Source organism: Corythoichthys intestinalis, chromosome 11 (genome assembly GCF_030265065.1).
Source record: "Corythoichthys intestinalis isolate RoL2023-P3 chromosome 11, ASM3026506v1, whole genome shotgun sequence".
Taxonomy (NCBI): Eukaryota; Metazoa; Chordata; class Actinopteri; order Syngnathiformes; family Syngnathidae; genus Corythoichthys; species Corythoichthys intestinalis.
The window spans coordinates 22,896,949-22,914,918 of NC_080405.1; the positions used below are offsets into that span (position 1 = coordinate 22,896,949).

At 38.1% G+C, this 17,970-nt stretch overlaps 2 protein-coding genes across 2 annotated transcripts; both read left to right on the forward strand.

Moving 5' to 3' along the window:
• Positions 1-5,490: 5,490 nt before the first annotated feature.
• On the forward strand, positions 5,491-7,120 carry mif (macrophage migration inhibitory factor). The gene is made up of 3 exons (XM_057850414.1): positions 5,491-5,684; positions 5,939-6,111; positions 6,216-7,120. The coding sequence occupies exons 1-3, from the start codon at positions 5,577-5,579 to the stop codon at positions 6,280-6,282; spliced, it is 348 nt and encodes a 115-aa protein (XP_057706397.1). The 5' UTR covers positions 5,491-5,576; the 3' UTR covers positions 6,283-7,120.
• Positions 7,069-9,253, forward strand: LOC130924077 (macrophage migration inhibitory factor-like). Its single transcript, XM_057850415.1, has 3 exons — positions 7,069-7,208; positions 7,306-7,478; positions 7,582-9,253. Exons 1-3 carry the CDS (start codon positions 7,101-7,103, stop codon positions 7,646-7,648), a joined length of 348 nt encoding a protein of 115 aa, XP_057706398.1. The 5' UTR covers positions 7,069-7,100; the 3' UTR covers positions 7,649-9,253.
• The last annotated feature ends 8,717 nt before the right edge of the window (positions 9,254-17,970 follow it).

Here is a 17,970-nt window from a genome sequence, read left to right on the forward strand (position 1 = left end):
CGTTTATGGTCGTATATGTATATCTCCTGTAGTTGTCCTGTATATAGAAAAACAATAAAACTTGTTGATAGCGATATTTTGTTAGTTCGTGAAATTACACTCTGGACGGGGGGTGGCGCTGTGGAAAGCTCGTAACCGATTTGAACAACCTTACGAAACGAAAAAGATATCACATCGCGCCAAGCATAGATACATGGCAAAGAAACCTACCTGCCCGCTACATTACACGTTGATCTGTCCGCCATGTTGGGCAAGGCAAATGGAGCGATGCTTCATTTGTATTTCTTCTAGAACTACCAAACGTTTTACAGTCTAAGTTTCATGATAGGATTTATATTAAACAATCACTTGCGATTGAATTTTGTCATAGTAACACACTTTTCCTAACACATTTTGATGAATTTGTCTCAAACACTATGAACAAATAATGTACATCTAGTGATTGAACTCATGATTTGAATTGCTACACTGTATGTTTACCTCATATTTCTCTCATTCTTTATAACATACAATTTCAATATCATATAAATTGCTTCAGTATATTTGGTTTGAGAACTACTACTTGCAACAGTATAATATTTATGTGCCCGCAAAATACCTAAACACAGTCAATGATGTGTAAAGCGCTACCCACAAAACTGTTCCCGTGACTTAATTTGTAATTTTTAAATGGACGGACAACGCGTAATATAAAAAGCTTCCATGTCAAAGACTGTTGCTGAATTATCTACTGTACGGTAAGTATGCAAAAGACGAATTTCCTAGACCTCTGATAATCCAGGGGGGAAAAATGTTCAAACCCATAAAATGACACTGCATACATGCGCAGCAGCGCAGCCATTTTATGACGTCAGTTATACTAAGTGACACACACTGATAGACTCGAGCACAGATGAGAGCACAGATGCACAGAATAATGAGTATTCATGACATCAGGAGGAATGGATGGCAATCTGGGATAGTTGCATTTGACTGGCTAAAATTGCATTGGTAAAATGTCTGCCCACATGTCAGGTTTTTCGCCACAATTACACATCAGAAAATATATTTCTATTTTGTGTAGATAGACAAACCTTACAAACAGCAAGAAATTCGGCGCAGGAACAGGGCAGAACGGTGCTTTGATCCCGAAAATATGACGGTAACTGTTAAAACCCCATGCTAAAAATAACCTGACTGGCTGTCATGCAGGCATCTCCCAGACTAGGAAAACAATCTAATAACATCAGATTTACATACACAAGTATTAACAACAAGCATAATAAAGTGTCATCCGTTTCCACCGATATTTATTATTTATTTATTCCACGGACAGCACGGAGTTGTCCCAGCGTGTGTCTGATGTGTCGTGTCGATGTGTGCATGCGCTCAGCTAATCACCCTCCCTGGCCGGGAGTCCAGTTGCCTGTTCAATTGGCTGACATACTGACATGTGATCAGCATGGATAGTTAGCTCTGGTTGGTTCAAATGCACGTTTTCTGGGAGAAAAAAAAAAAAAAGAACAAGCTTGTTGAATTAATGCGATAAAAAAGGGCAATGCAACGGAAAATAGATCAGATAGATTTAAGAGAAAGGAAAGAGTTGAAAAGACTTATTTTATTTTCTATGACGGACAGGTTCAGAAAATCATGTTAACCCCATAATGCCTGACCCCAGAAATAATGAACAGAAAATTCAGATTTTTTTCAATTTGACATCTTTATGTTACCCTTAAACGTAATTTAAAAGAAAAAAAAATTATATATACACGGTATGCTCTCTAATTTGTATCACAAATCATACATTAAGCATTACTTGCAGTTCTCGTGGTAAAACAAATTTAACTAGGCCTGCAAGCAGGACTGAACGGGCCCTCGCAATCTAGCGCAACTCGGACGTCATGCAACTCGGACAGTGTGCAGGTCAGTGTGGTGGCAGATCGTCCTCTCTAATCATCTCATTAGAACCTAACATGCGCGAAAGTTGCCTCTTTACATTCACACACCTAAGAGATAAAAACCCCTATTGGACAGAGGACTACAAAAAAGGAGCGAATAAAGGGTCATCACAGCAACAGACAGAGACATGTGGACATGGGCCGTAAAATAAGTATTTTAAAAGGTCTTCAAACTACAATGACTAACCTGAAAAGAACTGGACATATATTTTTAAAAATGAGTGACTTTCTATTGCCACTAGTTGGCGCTGTAGGGTTGATGCAAATGACCCCTACAGGACCCTTCAGACTATGACTCAACAAGCACGATATGTTTGGCGCAGATATGTTGTAGAAGTTATGACTGTTCAAAACTTGTGGTGAGACGAAATGGCTTCAGTCATTTTTACTTCTCCTGTTGGACCCTTCTGCTTCAACCAAACCTCAGTATTTTTCATCAGGCACCTGAACACATGTCTTAAGGCTCCCCTGATGCAGGTTTGAGGTGAATAGATTTTTTTTCCTTGGAGGAGGAACCTGTCTCGTAAAAAAAGGCATTTCCTGTTCTCACTAGGGGGCGCTAGGCCTAATAGGTAATATTTCAATGCAGTCCTGTTCAGGCTGGGATACCGCATATACATGCCAGATATGAAAAAGATTGAACGTTGTTTCAAGGAGCTATGAGTCCTTTACTGAATTTGTCATTTTGCCGAAAAAATGGCCGACTTTGGCACCACGCCCAGGTCAGACCCATGAATGAAAACGCACCATTTTGAAAAGTTTAGATTTCATATGTCTCCTGAATTGTCTAACCAATTTTGAAGATGATCCAACTGATTCCCTCTGTGACAAGGTCTCAAATGTGCACCCTGTTAATTGATAAAAATTTCACATTCGATCCAAATTACCCGATTTCCTGTTGGGTTTGGAATATGGGTGCAAGAGACTTTTTGGAGCAGTTTTGCACAAGGTATCGACTCCCCAAATTTCATTGCTCTACGTTTAAAAAAACCTAATAGGAAACACTTTTTTTTAAAAATTGAAGGGGGCGCCACTGAGCCATTTTGTTACATTTTTTTGTAACGTTGCAAGATTATCGAAATCCACACAAAGCCGCATGTATGTGCAAAATTTGGTGAGTTTTCGTGCATGTCCAGGCCTCCAAATGTAAACTGTACTAGAAATGGACAGAAATTTCACATTCGATCCAAAATACCCGATTTTCTGTTGGATTTGGAATATGGGTGCAAGAGGCTTTTTTGAGCAGTTAGGCATAAGGTATCTACTCTCCAAATTTCATTGCTCTACGTTGAAAAAACCCAATAGGAAAGGCCTTTTTTAAAACTCCTTTCTGTCGCCACTAGTTGGCACTGTAGAGTTGATGCAAATGACCCCTACAGGACCCTTCAGGGTATGACTCTCAACAAGCATGGGAAGTTTGGCGCAGATATGTTGTATATCTGCTGAGTTATGACTGTTCAAAGTATTTTGCGAGACAAATTGTTGACGATCATTTTCATTTTCATGTTTGGACCCCTCCGCTTCAACGAAACCTCAATATTTTTCATCAGGCACCTGAACACAGGTCTTAAGGCTCCCCTGATGCAGATTTGAGGTCAACAGATTTTTTTCCCTTGGAGGAGGAACCTGTCTCGTAAAAAAAGGCATTTCCTGTTCTCACTAGGGGGCGCTAGGCCTAATGGGTAATATTTCAATGCAGTCCTGTTCAGGCTGGGATACCGCATATACATGGCAGATATGAAAAAGATTGAAAGTTGTGTCAAGGAATTATTAGTCATTTACTGAATTCAGTGTTTTGCCGAAAAAATGGCCGACTTTGGCACCACGCCCAGGTCAGACCCGTGAATGAAAACACACCATTTTAGAAACTTAAGATCTCATATGTCTCCTGAACAGTCTCACCAATTTTGAAGATGATCCAACTAACTCCCTCGGCGAAAAGGTCTCAAATGTGCACCCTGTAAATCGATAAAAATTTCATATTCGATCCAAAATAACCGATTTCCTGTTGGGTTTGGAATATGGGTGTAAATGCTTTTTTGAAGCGGTTTTAGACAAGGTATAGACTCCCCAAATTTCATCACTCTACGCTGACAAACCCTAATGTTATAGGCCAATTTTAAAATTTCAAGGGGGCGACACTGAGCCATTTTGTTACATTTTTTTGCAACGTTGTTAAATTATCGAAATTTACAATTTTCCACACGTATGTGCAAATTTTGGTGACTTTTCGCGCATGTTCAGGCCTCCAAATTGGCCGTTTTCATTTGCCCTGAAAAAAAAAAAAAAAAAAAAAAAAAAAATCCTTTGCAAAACAATAGGGCCTTCGCACGACTAGTGCTCGGGCCCTAACTAACGTGAGATTGAACACAATAAGATTTTAAACATTTTTCCTGCAATGAGGTCCAGAAATACTCTCAAATGTGATTGATTTGGCAGTATGGTTTATGTGCACTTTGGACTTATTTTTGTTCATTTACCTATGCTCGGCTACTTATTTCCTTATAATATAAAAAAGTCAATGTTTGTGTTATCTTCAAAATACAGTACTAGTATATCCCATTTCACTGTGCATAATGTAAGTCATTTGTACTCATGCTGTTCATGTATGTTACTTTAAAATACAATTTTGAATGAAAATCAGTTTCTCATTAATGCCTTGTTACAGAAAGTGTAATGCAGTAGCCTAATGCATGTGATGTTTAAAACCAGTTTTTTGTTGTTGTTTTTTTTTTTTGCATTTCTGTGGTTTAAGGGATTTGTAACCATTCCAAACCCCAATGTACTCTTGAGTGAAAATTACATTTGAAAATGAAATATAACAACATGGCAGTTCAATGTTCACAGAACTTTTGAATAAAATATTAGACAAATGAGAAAGTAACAATATGCAAGGCTCATTTGAAATATGACATATCAGTAACTATAAACGTTGACTGAACTTTTAAAAGTTTATTCTGGAGTGAAAACTGATAACCTGCCTGAATTTAGGACTGATTTTAATCCTAACAAACAAAATCAATCACACGGCTCTTATTTAAGTTCATAACCGAGAATGTCTTCTCACACAAATATGTCGACCCAAACAAGCTGAGCATTCTCTTTGCAAATATTCAATCTCTCGAAACTGGTCAGTGAAAGTGATCAGTAATTGTTGTCGCTTTTGAAAGCTTAGGTTTGAAAAAAAAAAAAAAAATTCAGCCTTTGAGACAAACAAATATATTATCTTTAAAATAAATTTTAAAAAAAACCCTCAATTTAATCTGCTTTTGAAAAGAACAAAAATGTTCCCTTTTTTTCTTTTAGATCTTTATTAATCGGCGTGATGTTAAATCACATTGTTATCAATTTCAAATCTTGTAGTTTGTCTTCAAAAAGAATATTGCAATCTACAAAAGCTATTGCAATCAAATAAAAAACTTGACATATCTGATGCACGCAACACCAAGAAAGAACAGCATCCTGCACATGGTCACCTTGAAGTATCTTCAACTCTGCCACATGAAACATGGCGGATATGCTGACTTATTTCAATGGTGACAATGCTACGTGTGTATAGCTGGATATCTCTGAGCGTCCGGACTGTCAGTCGGGGGCCTACTTTGAAAGAAGAACATCAAGACACTCAACGTTGAAATCATGCCGATGTTCGTTGTTGACACCAACGTGGCCAAAGGCGACGTGCCGGCGGCTCTGCTGTCAGAAGCTACCGATGAGCTGGCTAAAGCTATGGGCAAGCCTGCACAGGTATAATTCCACTGCATGACAGGGTTGTCCGACAAGCTTGTAAAGTTCCCACGATCTCCTGTCTTGAATCCTGACAATTCGCGAAATCTTTAGTATTGCATTTTGTTATTAATTATGAGTTTGTTTGTTTGTTTGTATGTATTTATGATTTTTTTTTGCTTTTGCAAATAGATGCGTGGTCTTGTAAGGATCCACAATATGCTCTTTTGTTCTCCACAATATGCTCTTTTGTTTCTCCCTTTTGCCTGCGTCAGTACATTGCTGTGCAAATCAACCCAGATCGAATGATGGTATTTGGAGGAAAGGGGGACCCGTGTGCACTTTGCTCCCTTCACAGCATTGGAAAGATCAGTTCTTCTCAAAACAAGCAGTACTCGAAATTACTTTGTGGGCTGCTCAACAAACACCTGGGCGTTTCACCTGACAGGTAAGCTATTTAAGATAATGAGTTATGATGCTGCAGAAAATGCACACAGTGTTCTCTCCATCGGCTTTGAGCCACAATATATTTTTTCGTTATGTCTCCTTTAGGATTTATATTAATTTCTTCGACATGGATGGTGCCAACGTGGCCTGGAACAGCTCTACTTTTGGCTGAGGTGGAGGTTGTGCTCCTCCTAGGCTTCATTCCAGCTGTATTTAGAGTGATAGTTGATTATGACCAATACCTGATAATTGCTTGTTAATCATTTACTAGCGTATTCACCATAGCTTTGTTCTGATCTTTTCTCTCATCAATAAAGCACATCTGGGAGTACATAAGTTATTCCCTCATTGTTTCCCTTTAACTTTTCATTGATGCAGAATTATGCATAAATATTGTTGCCATAATAAATGTATCGTAGTGTAATGAAGATGCCAACCAATTTTTACTCAAAGCAAATCTATTGTGATAGGCATATTGTTAGGCAGACTGCTGCAAGCAAAACGCCAATGAAGAAAAACAAATCTTGCAATAAAATAACTATCATAGCTCATTGCTATTGCACTGCTATTGACAACTATTGACATGCAATCCATATTTACTGGACGGGCTGGAAGCGAATGGTTATGTTTCTGTGCATGGACAGTGATATATGCTAAATGCTATATGCTAAATCAATTTTTAACATGGAGAGTTGGCAATGATCAGTCACGTAAACGAGTGAAGACACTATTATCAATGTCAAATCCATTTTAACTGCGAGTGTTGCACTCATTGCCAGGCACAAACGCAGTGCAGAGTGTGAGTGCAATTTCCCCGTCGAGGCATTATAATGAAAAATGAATTAACTAAATTATATAATTGACTCAGCCAACTGCTAAACAGCAAGAAGATAAAAGGATCGCCCCGCCTTACGTCTTAATCCTCCTCGGAGCTGCTGGAACATCAGTCAGACCTATTTTGAAGAAATCCAGAGACGACACTCGGAAACCATGTCGATTTTTGTCGTTAACACCAGCGTGACCAAAGACAAATTGTCGGAGGCTTTGCTGTCAGAAGCAACCAAAGAACTGACTAAAGTCATGAGCAAGCCTGCACAGGTATGTCAAGACCTACAATACAAATTGGTTACTTGATGAGCATTATCATACTTCACTAACCCACCTGACCTAATATTTTGTCTCTTACATTGATCAGTTCATTGCTGTACATTTTCACGCGGATCAAATTATTATGATTGGTGGAAATGCAGACCCCTCTGCCATCTGCTACTTCCAGAGCATTGAAAAGCTCAGCTGTGATGAGATCAAGAAGTACTCTAAGATGCTGTGTGGACTAGTCCACAAACAGCTGGGCATTTCTCCTGAAAGGTAACACGTGGATCTGTATGTTTATTTTTTGGGGGAATGAATTTGATCTGAAATACACAATTCTTTCTTTGTGTCTACTTTCTATTTGTGTGTGTATATTCAGGATTTATATTAATTTTGTGGACATGGATGCTTGCAATGTGGCTTGCAACAACACCACTTTTGGCTGAGCTGGTTGAGGTCCTGAAAGAAATCATATTTGCAGGCATATTGGAGAGTCATAGTTAAAAGTTACCAAGAAGCAAACCCATATTATTATGTTTTACCTATTTCAAGAGATGTTGCACTGTTCTTTCATCTCTGCAATAAAGTTCATCATGCGATACATAAATTCAGGTGTTCTCATTGATTGTCCCTTCTTAGTGCATTGCATTGCAAGCTTCAACAATACTAGGTAAACATAGCTGGTGAGAAGAGCCAGTATTTTGATTGTGTAAACATGTGTAAGAAAGGCAGTGTTTTAAGTGTTGCCAGAATAACTTGTTTGACCTTTTCTTTGGCAAACTAAAACAAGGACAACAACAAGATACTGACACAAGTCAAAGAGCCAAAATGATTAGATAGATACCCATTATAATCGGTTTTATATAGGGCTGCAACTAACAATTATTTTTCATAATCGATTAATCGGATAAATGTCGCTTGTTTTTCAATAACCGTCACAATTTAACCAAGTTGTTTTAGACATGTTTTAAGTAGGGATGCACGATACCCATTTTTTAAAAAAAAAAGATATCGATAACGTCTTGCTCCTCAAGGCCGATACCGATATGATAATCGATAATATATATTGTAAATGTATATTCACCTGAGTCTTTGAACACCTGAAGGTCAAAAATACTAGTGGTGGATTCAGCATAGATTTGCCTTTGACCTAACCAAAATTTTCATAACATTAATGAACAAAACAAAGACTAGTACAGTTCTGACGTCAAATGAAGTGCCAATATTTATTTTTTCAAATAAATATGATTTGAGTCAATGACAATCAATCAGTCAATATCATTGACGATGTGTTCCCCTGAAAAATGAGCACTGAACTAAAACAAACCCAACAGGTATTGTGCTTTGTCAGCAGATAAAATATTTGGTGCAACAGGAGAGGAGACTTTTGAGGTCTATGTCCATGAAACAAATTTCTTAACCTGGCAAATATAGGACAGCAAGCCTATCAATAACCAAAAGGCCTCTCAAGAACTTGTAAACATAACACTGTAAAATCCAAACATTTGCTAATCGCCATAGTAAGGTTTATTACTCAATGATGGAAAAATAAGGCTCCTAGAACGGTAACAAAACTTTGCATACTGGCAAAACAAGAGTGGAAACAAACGCACACATCACAAACCACCGACATAGTGCCAAAAATATTATATATTATCGGGCCTATTAATAACGTTATCGGATTTATTGGGATGATGTCATAATTCCTATTATCAGACCGATAATTATCTTGCACCTCTAGTTTTAAGTGACAATGAAGACAAAATGGATGACTACTTCCTTCAAAAAAAAATTTTTATTACAGCTTCCTGACTTTACTGTAGTCTACAAATGTACCGTTTTAAGTATGTAAAACTTGATAAGTTTTCAATAAAGGTCCTGAGTATAAAACAAAAAGAATTTCTCAGTACACAAATCAGACAAAAGTCCTGATGATTCAAATAAAAAAATTCTGCTGATTGACATGTTTTTCTTGTGGGCAAAGCGCTGGTATAAATTGTGTCAATGACTCATTTATTTTCTTTAAACAAACTAAACAACAACATCGAATAAGGAAGAGAAAGACTGTAATGAATCAGTTTTCTTTATCAACAGTTGTTCATATGAACAATCCAAATCCAATTTCAAAGCACACACTCTTGTATGACAATTTAGTTTGAGTTTGTGTTGAAAGGAGACTTGTTGAAAGCTGTTATATGACTCAGTTTGGATGTGTGGTTTCTGTATAAAAATAAATTAGTCAACTTTACTAACAATAACACAAGTGCTAATACGCTTCTCCAAATCACGATACAAATGGACACTTAAGACACTAATTAGCGTGATCGCTAACTAGCTTAGCGCTCTGTGCTAAGTAGTAACGTTTCATCAACAAAGAACACAAACAATAAAATTGGCTTTATTTACTCACCTCTGACGGAGGCACACTGGATCTAACGACACAAAAGACAATCTAACTCTTAACACTTCATAATACAATATTATTGAATCAGCAACCCAACAGCAGCAACACATGCAGCAGTGAACTCTCTCTTGCTCTAATCACTGGCGCGCGCACGGAGCCTCACATTACACACAACTACTCATAGCTGCCGGCAAAAATTGATTATCCACTTATTTGTCAATTAATTTATTCGATTTTAATCGATTAGTTTTTGCAGCCTTAGTTTGATGATTGAAAATGCCCCATCAAATGGTGTCCCCCAGGTTAGGATAATTTTGCATGTGCAGTGCACATTGCTATCCTATCATTACTATCACTAAGAAGAAGAGCTTCGGAATCAGACGGTGATGGCTCGAAACTTTCTGCAAATTTACTCATTGGCTCCCATTGGCAATAAATGATCGTGCTGCAGTGCCTGTGAAGGTGAAAGACGTCCAAAGGTATTAATTTGAACAAGGAGCAGCTTGCAGCCAGTTCAAATGAATTGGTCTTCTCTTGCCATCAATGACAGCCAATGGGTTAATGATAGTTTTGTTTTCATGTTGTATGTAATATAACATAAATATAACAATTTCAGAACTGTTAAACGGCCGACTTTCTAATCAAGTACAGTGTGTTCTCTTCAAATTAATTAACCTTGTGTGAATTTACATCCGCCCTGAAGCAATTCAAACAAAAGCAAACAAATTCAGTCTTGACAAGGTCAACCAAGCAAAAAAAAAAAAAAAAAAACATTTTATGAGCAAATTACGTATAATTTGCCACCAAAATGCTCATTATACAAGTAATTTACAACAGGATGGTTAAACAAACTCAATAGGCAAACAGAGAAATGTTGCTTGACAGCCAAAACATCATCAAACTTCTAGTAATTTTGAAGCCGGGAGGGTGGTGACCATTTCACAATACCATGTATGGCAAGGTCAAACTTGCTGTTGATAAAGATGTAAAAACAACAATTGAAATGAACTACATTCTGGGGTACGAACCTCCCCAAAGTCCACACATCTTCACAACTCCCAACTGAATTGAATGCCGTTTATTTCAGTTCTGCCAAACCTTTGAAATTGTCTAACTGTTGTGCAGTGTAGTATATACTGCTCACAAAAATTAAAGTAACACTTTGTTCCTTTAATTTTTGTGAACAGTATACTTTGTAGGTTAATATTACATGTTGGAGCTTATGGCGCAACGAGGTAATAGTATGATACTTCCTAAAACAATGTTCAGATATTTTTTGCAGCTCACTGATGGAACATTGTGTTATTAATACTGTATCATAAATAAATGTTTTTCTTATTTACTATGCGGCACTGCCTACCGTATTTATCAGTGTAAAATTATTGGAGTGGACACCCAACTTTGGAAAGTTACTGGACACCTGCAAGCACTACATCACACGATGCTCAAAAACAATTCCTTTTACAGTGCTGGCCAAAGTACTGGCACCCCTGCAATTCTGTCAGATAATGCTCAATTTCTCCCAGAAAATGATTACAATTACAAATGCTTTGGTCGTAATATCTTCATTCATTTTGCTTGCAATGAAAAAAACACAAAAGGGAATGGAGAGAAAATTAAATCATTATCATTTTACACAAAACTTCAAAAATGGGCTGGACAATTGATTTGTAGTATTGGCACCTGCAGCCTAATACTTGGTAGCACAACCTTTAGACAAAATAACTGCGAACAAACGCTTCCAGTAGGCCTATCCATCAATGAAATTCTTAAATTGCTCTGCCGGAATTTTACAACATTCTTCTTTGGCCAACTGCTCCAGGTCTCTGAGATTTGAAGGGTGCCTTCTCCATACTGCAATTTTCAGATCTCTCCCCACGTGTTCTATCGGATTCAGGTCTGGACTCATTGCTGGCCACTTTAGAAGTCTCCAGTGCTTTCTCTCAAACCATTTTCTCGTGCTTTTTGAAGTGTGTTTTGGGTCATTTTCCCAGTGGCGCCTCCAGAAATTTCTCTTAGGGGTGGCCAGAAAGGGCCACTTAAAATCTTGGGGTCGCCAAAACTAAAAGCCATAATTTCAGGTTTTCACTATATTACTGCAGTAAAAAGGTCAGGGGAAAACTATCTGAAAGACTGAAGGACACGACTACTGATATACATTGGTGTATTGTGTAATATCTGATGTTACTAATGATTTAATGTGCATACTCCATAACTGTCCAGTCAACATTTTGAGTTCCACAACAATTCTGTTTTATTGTGTTACTTTTATATATTAGGCATAAGGTGCACATTTAACTAGGGCTGTCAAACGATTAAAAAATTTAATCGAGTTAATTACAGCTTAAAAATTAATTAATCGTAATTAATCGCAATTCAAACCATCTCTAAAATATGCCATATTTTTCTGTAAATTATTGTTGGAATGAAAAGATCCAGTCCTCCAAACAGCTTCACTGGCTCCCGGTCCACTATCGAATACAGTTCAAAGTTCTTCTCCTCACATTCAAGGCCATCCACAACCTCTCCCCTCCATACCTGTCCGATCTCATTTATGTTACTACTCCCTCCTGTGCCCTTAGATCCTCTTCCTCCATACAACTGTCTGTCCCCCCCGCTCGCCTTAGCACCATGGGGAGCCGAGCGTTCAGCCGCTCGGCCCCCCGACTTTAAAATTCACTCCCACCCGACCTCAGGAACACAGATTCCCTCCCCCTTTTTCAAACAAAACTCAAAACTCACCTGTTTAGACTAGCCTATACACAATAATCACTTAGTTCTGGTCTTTTTAACTGCCCCTATATCTCTTTTAGTATTTTAAATTTCCTTATACGTTATATACTTTCATTTTCTCACTTTTATTATTTTTAAATGATTGTACGGCGACCTTGAGTGCCAGAAAGGCGCCTTTAAATAAAATGTATTAAAAGATAAGACAAGACTGCTATATATACATTCAACATACTGTACATAAATACTGAATTGATTATAACAATAAATCCACAAGATGGCATAGAAAGACTTGTAATTCTTAAAGGATAAATGTGAGTTTGTATATTGTGACTAAATATTGCCATCTAGTGTACAGTATTTGTTGAGCTTTCAGTAAATGATACTGCAGCGACTTAACTGTTCTGCCCAAATGCATGATGGGAAGTGGTGCAACCATGACTGTGTGTGGTGGCTGCAAATGCCATATCTTCTCTGTGTTGGGTACACTACAGGGTGTTAAGAAAAAGATCAACTCCTGTCATTCTTCCCCACGTCGCTTCCCACAATATTTATAGTTGCTGTGGGAGTGATGACAAAGCTTTTGCCAATTAAAAGCACGACCCCAATGAATGCTTGTATCTACTCCACTCACTTGACACTGCCTCTTATCTCTGTATATAAGTATAACGGCGCCATTGTAGGCTGTTTGCGGCAATGCGTGAATGAGTCGTACCGCGAATGCGTTAATTGCGATAAATATTTTCACATAATTATTTTTTAAAAAATTAATTACCGCCCGTTAACGCGATAAATTTGACAGCCCTACATTTAACAAAACAAAATAAATGCATTCATTTGGGATGAGATGCATAACTGATGCTACAACAATCTAACGATATACTGGCAAGCGGGGTGGCCAGTGGGGTGGCCAACCAATTTATAGGGGTGGCCGTGGCCACCCCTGGCCACCCCCTGGTGGCGCCACTGCATTTTTCTGCTGGAAGACCCATGACAGCTGAGGGAGACCCAGCTTTCTCAAACTGGGCCCTACATTATGTTGCAAAATTTGTTGGTAGTCTTCATACTTCATAATGCCATGCACACGGCCAAGCAGTCCAGTGCCAGAGGGAGCAAGCAACCCCAAAACCTTAAAAGGAACCTCCGCCATGTTTGACTGTGGGGACCATGTTCTTTTCATGAAGGCCTCATTTTTGTCCTGTAAACTCTATGCTGATGCATTTTCCCAAAAAGCTTTACTTTTGTCTCATCTGACCAGAGAACATTCTTCTAAAACGTTTTCGGTTTTCTCAGGTAAGTTTTGGCAAACTCAAGCCTGGCTTTTTTATGTCTCTGGGTCAGAAGTGGGGTCTTCCTGGGTATCCTGCTATAGAGTCCCTTTTCATTCAGATGCCGACGGATAATACGGGTTGACACTGTTGTACCCTCGGACTGCAGGACAGCTTGAACTTGTTTGGATGTTAGTCGAGGTACTTTATCCACCATCCGCATAATCTTTCGTTGAAATTTCTCGTCAGTTTTTCTTTTCCGTCCACATCTACGGAAGTTAGCCACAGTGCCATGGGCTTATGGCATTTATTGATGACACTGTGCATGGTAGACACAGGAACATTCAGATCTTTGGAGATGGACTTGTAGCCTTGAGATTACCCATACTTCCTCACAATTTTGCTTCTGAACTACTCAGACGGTTATTTGGTCTTCTTTCTTTTCTCCATGCTCAATGTGGTACACACAAGGACACAGGACAGAGGTTGAGTCAACTTTAATTCTAACTGGCTGCAAGTGTGATTTAGTTATTGCCACCACCTGTTATGTGCCACAGGTAAGTAACAGGTGCTGTTAATTACACATATAAGAGAAGCATCACATGATTTTTCAAAGGGTGCCAATACTTTTGTCTGGCCCATTTTTTGAGTTTTGTAAAATGATGTTTAATTAAATAATTAACAATTGTGTTTTTTTTCCTATTCTCTTTTGTGTTTTTTCATTGCAGGCAAAATAAATGACAATATTACTATCATAACATTTGTAATTGCAATCATTATCTGAGAGAAAGTGAGCATTATCTGACAGAATTGCAAGGGTGCCAATACTTTTGGCCAGCTGTGTATGTGTTAGTAGATATACTTTGTTAAATTAAGGTGGAAATGATGCAGCGTTATTGTCGTCCGATAAAGTACTGTATGAAAGGAGACGATGGGGATGTGCACTTCAAATTTTTGGTACTGGCGCAGTACCATTTTTTTGTCACTAAACTTACATATGGCTACGGGTATGCGAGTCAGCTAACTGATGGTTGCTGTTGTTGTTTAATTTCACAACAGAATTATACAGTCACAGCATGCAGGTGCAGCACTACAGCTAACACAAACTCAAAAAACAATGCAAATCCCAGAGAGACGTACATTCTATTGAAATGTATTTTTATGAGTTTTAAAGCTTGAGGAATGTTCAATTGACTTTCATATTAGTTTGGTTTAATTTTCAAAACAACAAAAAGAGGCTTATGGTTATAGTATCAGGATTTGTGGACATGCCATTTAGCCAAAAATATGATTAAGTTAATAAAATTGAACTGTTTTAATTTTCAATTTTAGAAGGATAGTAAAAAAAAGAAGAAAAAAACTAAACAATATATTTTCAAAACAAAGGGAAATGTAGTGCTGTTGTATGTAATTAAATATCATTCAATAAATACAAGCGCTTTGCTCTCATTTTTTTTTCTCCATTGTCAGTGAACATGCACGTGTCAAAACTAATTAAAATGATGAGGTGATAGACATTTATTGTTTTACTTTTTTGCCACTGTATACAGATGTGCACAATATTTCCACTATAGTGAGTCTAATAGAGTGCCCTTATGGGGTTGATTTGTAGACTGACACAAGCCTGACAATTTGTATGACCCTAACAAAAAGTATGACTGACGGAGGTCAAGACCGAATCGTCTCGAAAGCATCATGGTGCACTCGAGAGCAAAGGTCTAGGTCAGCCTGCTTTTAATTGTTCATTTCATGACAACATTATGTATTTAGCTTAGATGTTAATTGCTCTCGTTTTGCACCTGAATTGTCTGTCATCATCTTCTGTTTATTTAAGAGATTAAAAATCCTGGAAAAAGAGAAAGTCGACTCCGGCTTTCTTTGCCTCAACTTTTTTCCTCTTCACCGTCCTTTCACATCAGCGTCAGCTGATCCAGGTGGCCTGGCGGCCTTGACACCTCACCTCATTCAATGGAAAGGGAAACCAATTCTCTCATCTGGTTTGTTCAGCAAAGAAAATGTTTGTTTGAAGACAATGGAGATGTGCAGTATATTGCAGACCTTTTCTGAAAAAGATAGACAAAGGCGTACAGTGGTATGAAAAAGTATCAGTCTTTTGGAATTTCTCACATTTCTGCATAAAATCACCATCAAATGTGATCTCATCTTTGTTAAAAATTACAGATGAAAAATTAGTGTCTGCTTTAAATAAACCCACCCAAACATGTATAGGTTTTTATATGTTAATGAGGATAGTATGCAAACAATGACAGAAGGGAGAAAAATAAGTAAGTAAACCGTCACATTTAATATTTTGTGACACCCCCCCCCCCCCCCCCCCCCCCCCCTTGGCGGCAATAACTTCAACTACACCAGTGGTTCTTAACCTGGGTTCAGTCGAACCCCTGGGGTTCTGTAAATAAGTCTAAGAGTTTCGGCGAAGGTAAAGAAACGCAGAGCCCTATTTTCGTTAGCTGATTAAATCTAGGCCAAGTGGCTTTTGTAGACAAGGTTTTGGACTGGTTTGCTCCCAATTCACAGGCTTAATCGATTTCTTTTAACTGCTAGTCCTTGATCAGCTGGAGGGAGGAACTGGTTGCTCAGTGCAAGGTTGACTTGCAGTTGGTATGAGGGAATACAACACACCAGTGGGCAGCGTAGTCTCAAATCTTGACTTGTTTATCAAACATTTTGTCAAAATAAGAATTTTGAATGGGAATTAGCTAAATCATTAGCTTGCTAGCTTATATACATTGACTTTGAATTTGAGAAAGATTGCTTCATTATCTATTTCTGAATGGTTCAGTGAATCCATATGTGAAACTTGTGGGGTTCTTAACCTTTTGCAAGGTTAAGAACCACTTGAACTAGACGCTTCCTGTAGCTGCAGATCAGTCTGGCACATCGATCAGGAATAAAGTTTGCCCATTTATCTCTACAAAACTGCTGTAGTTCAGTCAGTTTCCTGGGATGTCTGGCATGAATCGCTGTCTTTAGGTCATGCCACAACATCTCAATGGGGTTCAAGTCTGGACTTTGACTTGGCCACTCCAGAATTTGTACTTTGCTCTTCTGAAGCCATTCAGAAGTTGATTTACTTCTGTGTTTTGGATTATTGTCTTGGTGCAGCATCCATCCTCTTTTAGCTTCAACTGTCTGACAGATGGCCTCAAGTTTTTCTGCAAAACATCCTGAGAAACTTTTGAATTCATTCTTCCATTAATGATTGCAAGTTGTCCAGGCACTGAAGTAGCAAAACGGCTCCAAATCATGATGCTCCCTCCACCATGCTTCACAGTGGGGATGAGATGTTGATGTTGGGGAGCTGTTCCATTTTTCCACCACACATGACGTTGCGTTTTATTTCCAAACAATTCAACATTGGTTTAATCATTCCACAAAATATTTTGCCAAGTGTCCAAGTGCCTTTTTGCGAACATTAAACAAGTAACAATGTTTTTTAGACAGCAGTGGATTCCTCTGTAGAGTCCTTCTAGGAACACCATTCTTGTCCATAGTTTTACATATAGTTGATGTGTGAACAGAGATACTGGACTGTGCCAGTGATTTCTGCAAGTCTTTAGGAGACACTCTAGGGTTCTTTTTTTTTTTTTTTTAATACCTCTGAGTATTCTGCGCTGAACTCTTGGCGTCATCTTAGGTGGACGGCCACTCCTTGGGGGAGAAGCAACAGTGTCAAACTGTCCATTTGTCGAAAACTTCTCTGACTGTCGAATGATGAACATCCAGACTTTTAAAGATGGTTTTGTATCCTTTCCCAGCTTTATATAAATCAACAATCCTTGATCGCAGGTCTTCAGACCCCTCTTTTCACCGGGCCATGATGCATATAAGACATTGTTTCTCATCAAGACGATTCTTACCAGCTCTGTGTTTTATAGTGGGCAGGGCAGCTTTAAACCACTCATCAGTGATTGGGCACACACCTGACATAAATTGTTTGGTAAAAATGGGTTTCAATTGCTCTTTAAGTCTCCTTAGGAAAAGGGTTCATTTACTTGTTTTTTCCCCTTTTGTCATTGTTTGCATGCTATCCTCATTAAAATATGAAAACATATACATGTTTGGGTGGTTTTAATTAAATCAGACGCTGTTTTTGTATCTGTGTGATTTTGACAAAGATCAGATCACATTTTATGGTGATTTTATGCTGAAATGTGAGAAATTCCAAAAGGTTCAGATACTTTTTCATACCACTGTATCTGCCCATGCTGGCACATCAATAAATACATAAAAATAAAAATACTTTTGCCTCATCAAAACCTGGTACACTTTATATGTAACAGCAAAGACAAAGTGTTGGTTGATATTTGATATTTAAAGAAATTCACAAACTTTGATCCTAATA

What these genes read in the sequence shown, in the direction of transcription:
- mif (XM_057850414.1), top strand. Translation starts at nt 5,577, where the DNA reads ATGCCGATGTTCGTTGTTGACACCAACGTGGCCAAAGGCGACGTGCCG. An exon ending in CTATGGGCAAGCCTGCACAG is followed by an intron (nt 5,685 to 5,938) that starts GTATAATTCCAC and finishes TGCCTGCGTCAG; the next exon opens with TACATTGCTGTGCAAATCAA. An exon ending in CTGGGCGTTTCACCTGACAG is followed by an intron (nt 6,112 to 6,215) that starts GTAAGCTATTTA and finishes TGTCTCCTTTAG; the next exon opens with GATTTATATTAATTTCTTCG.
- LOC130924077 (XM_057850415.1), top strand. Translation starts at nt 7,101, where the DNA reads ATGTCGATTTTTGTCGTTAACACCAGCGTGACCAAAGACAAATTGTCG. An exon ending in TCATGAGCAAGCCTGCACAG is followed by an intron (nt 7,209 to 7,305) that starts GTATGTCAAGAC and finishes TACATTGATCAG; the next exon opens with TTCATTGCTGTACATTTTCA. An exon ending in CTGGGCATTTCTCCTGAAAG is followed by an intron (nt 7,479 to 7,581) that starts GTAACACGTGGA and finishes GTGTATATTCAG; the next exon opens with GATTTATATTAATTTTGTGG.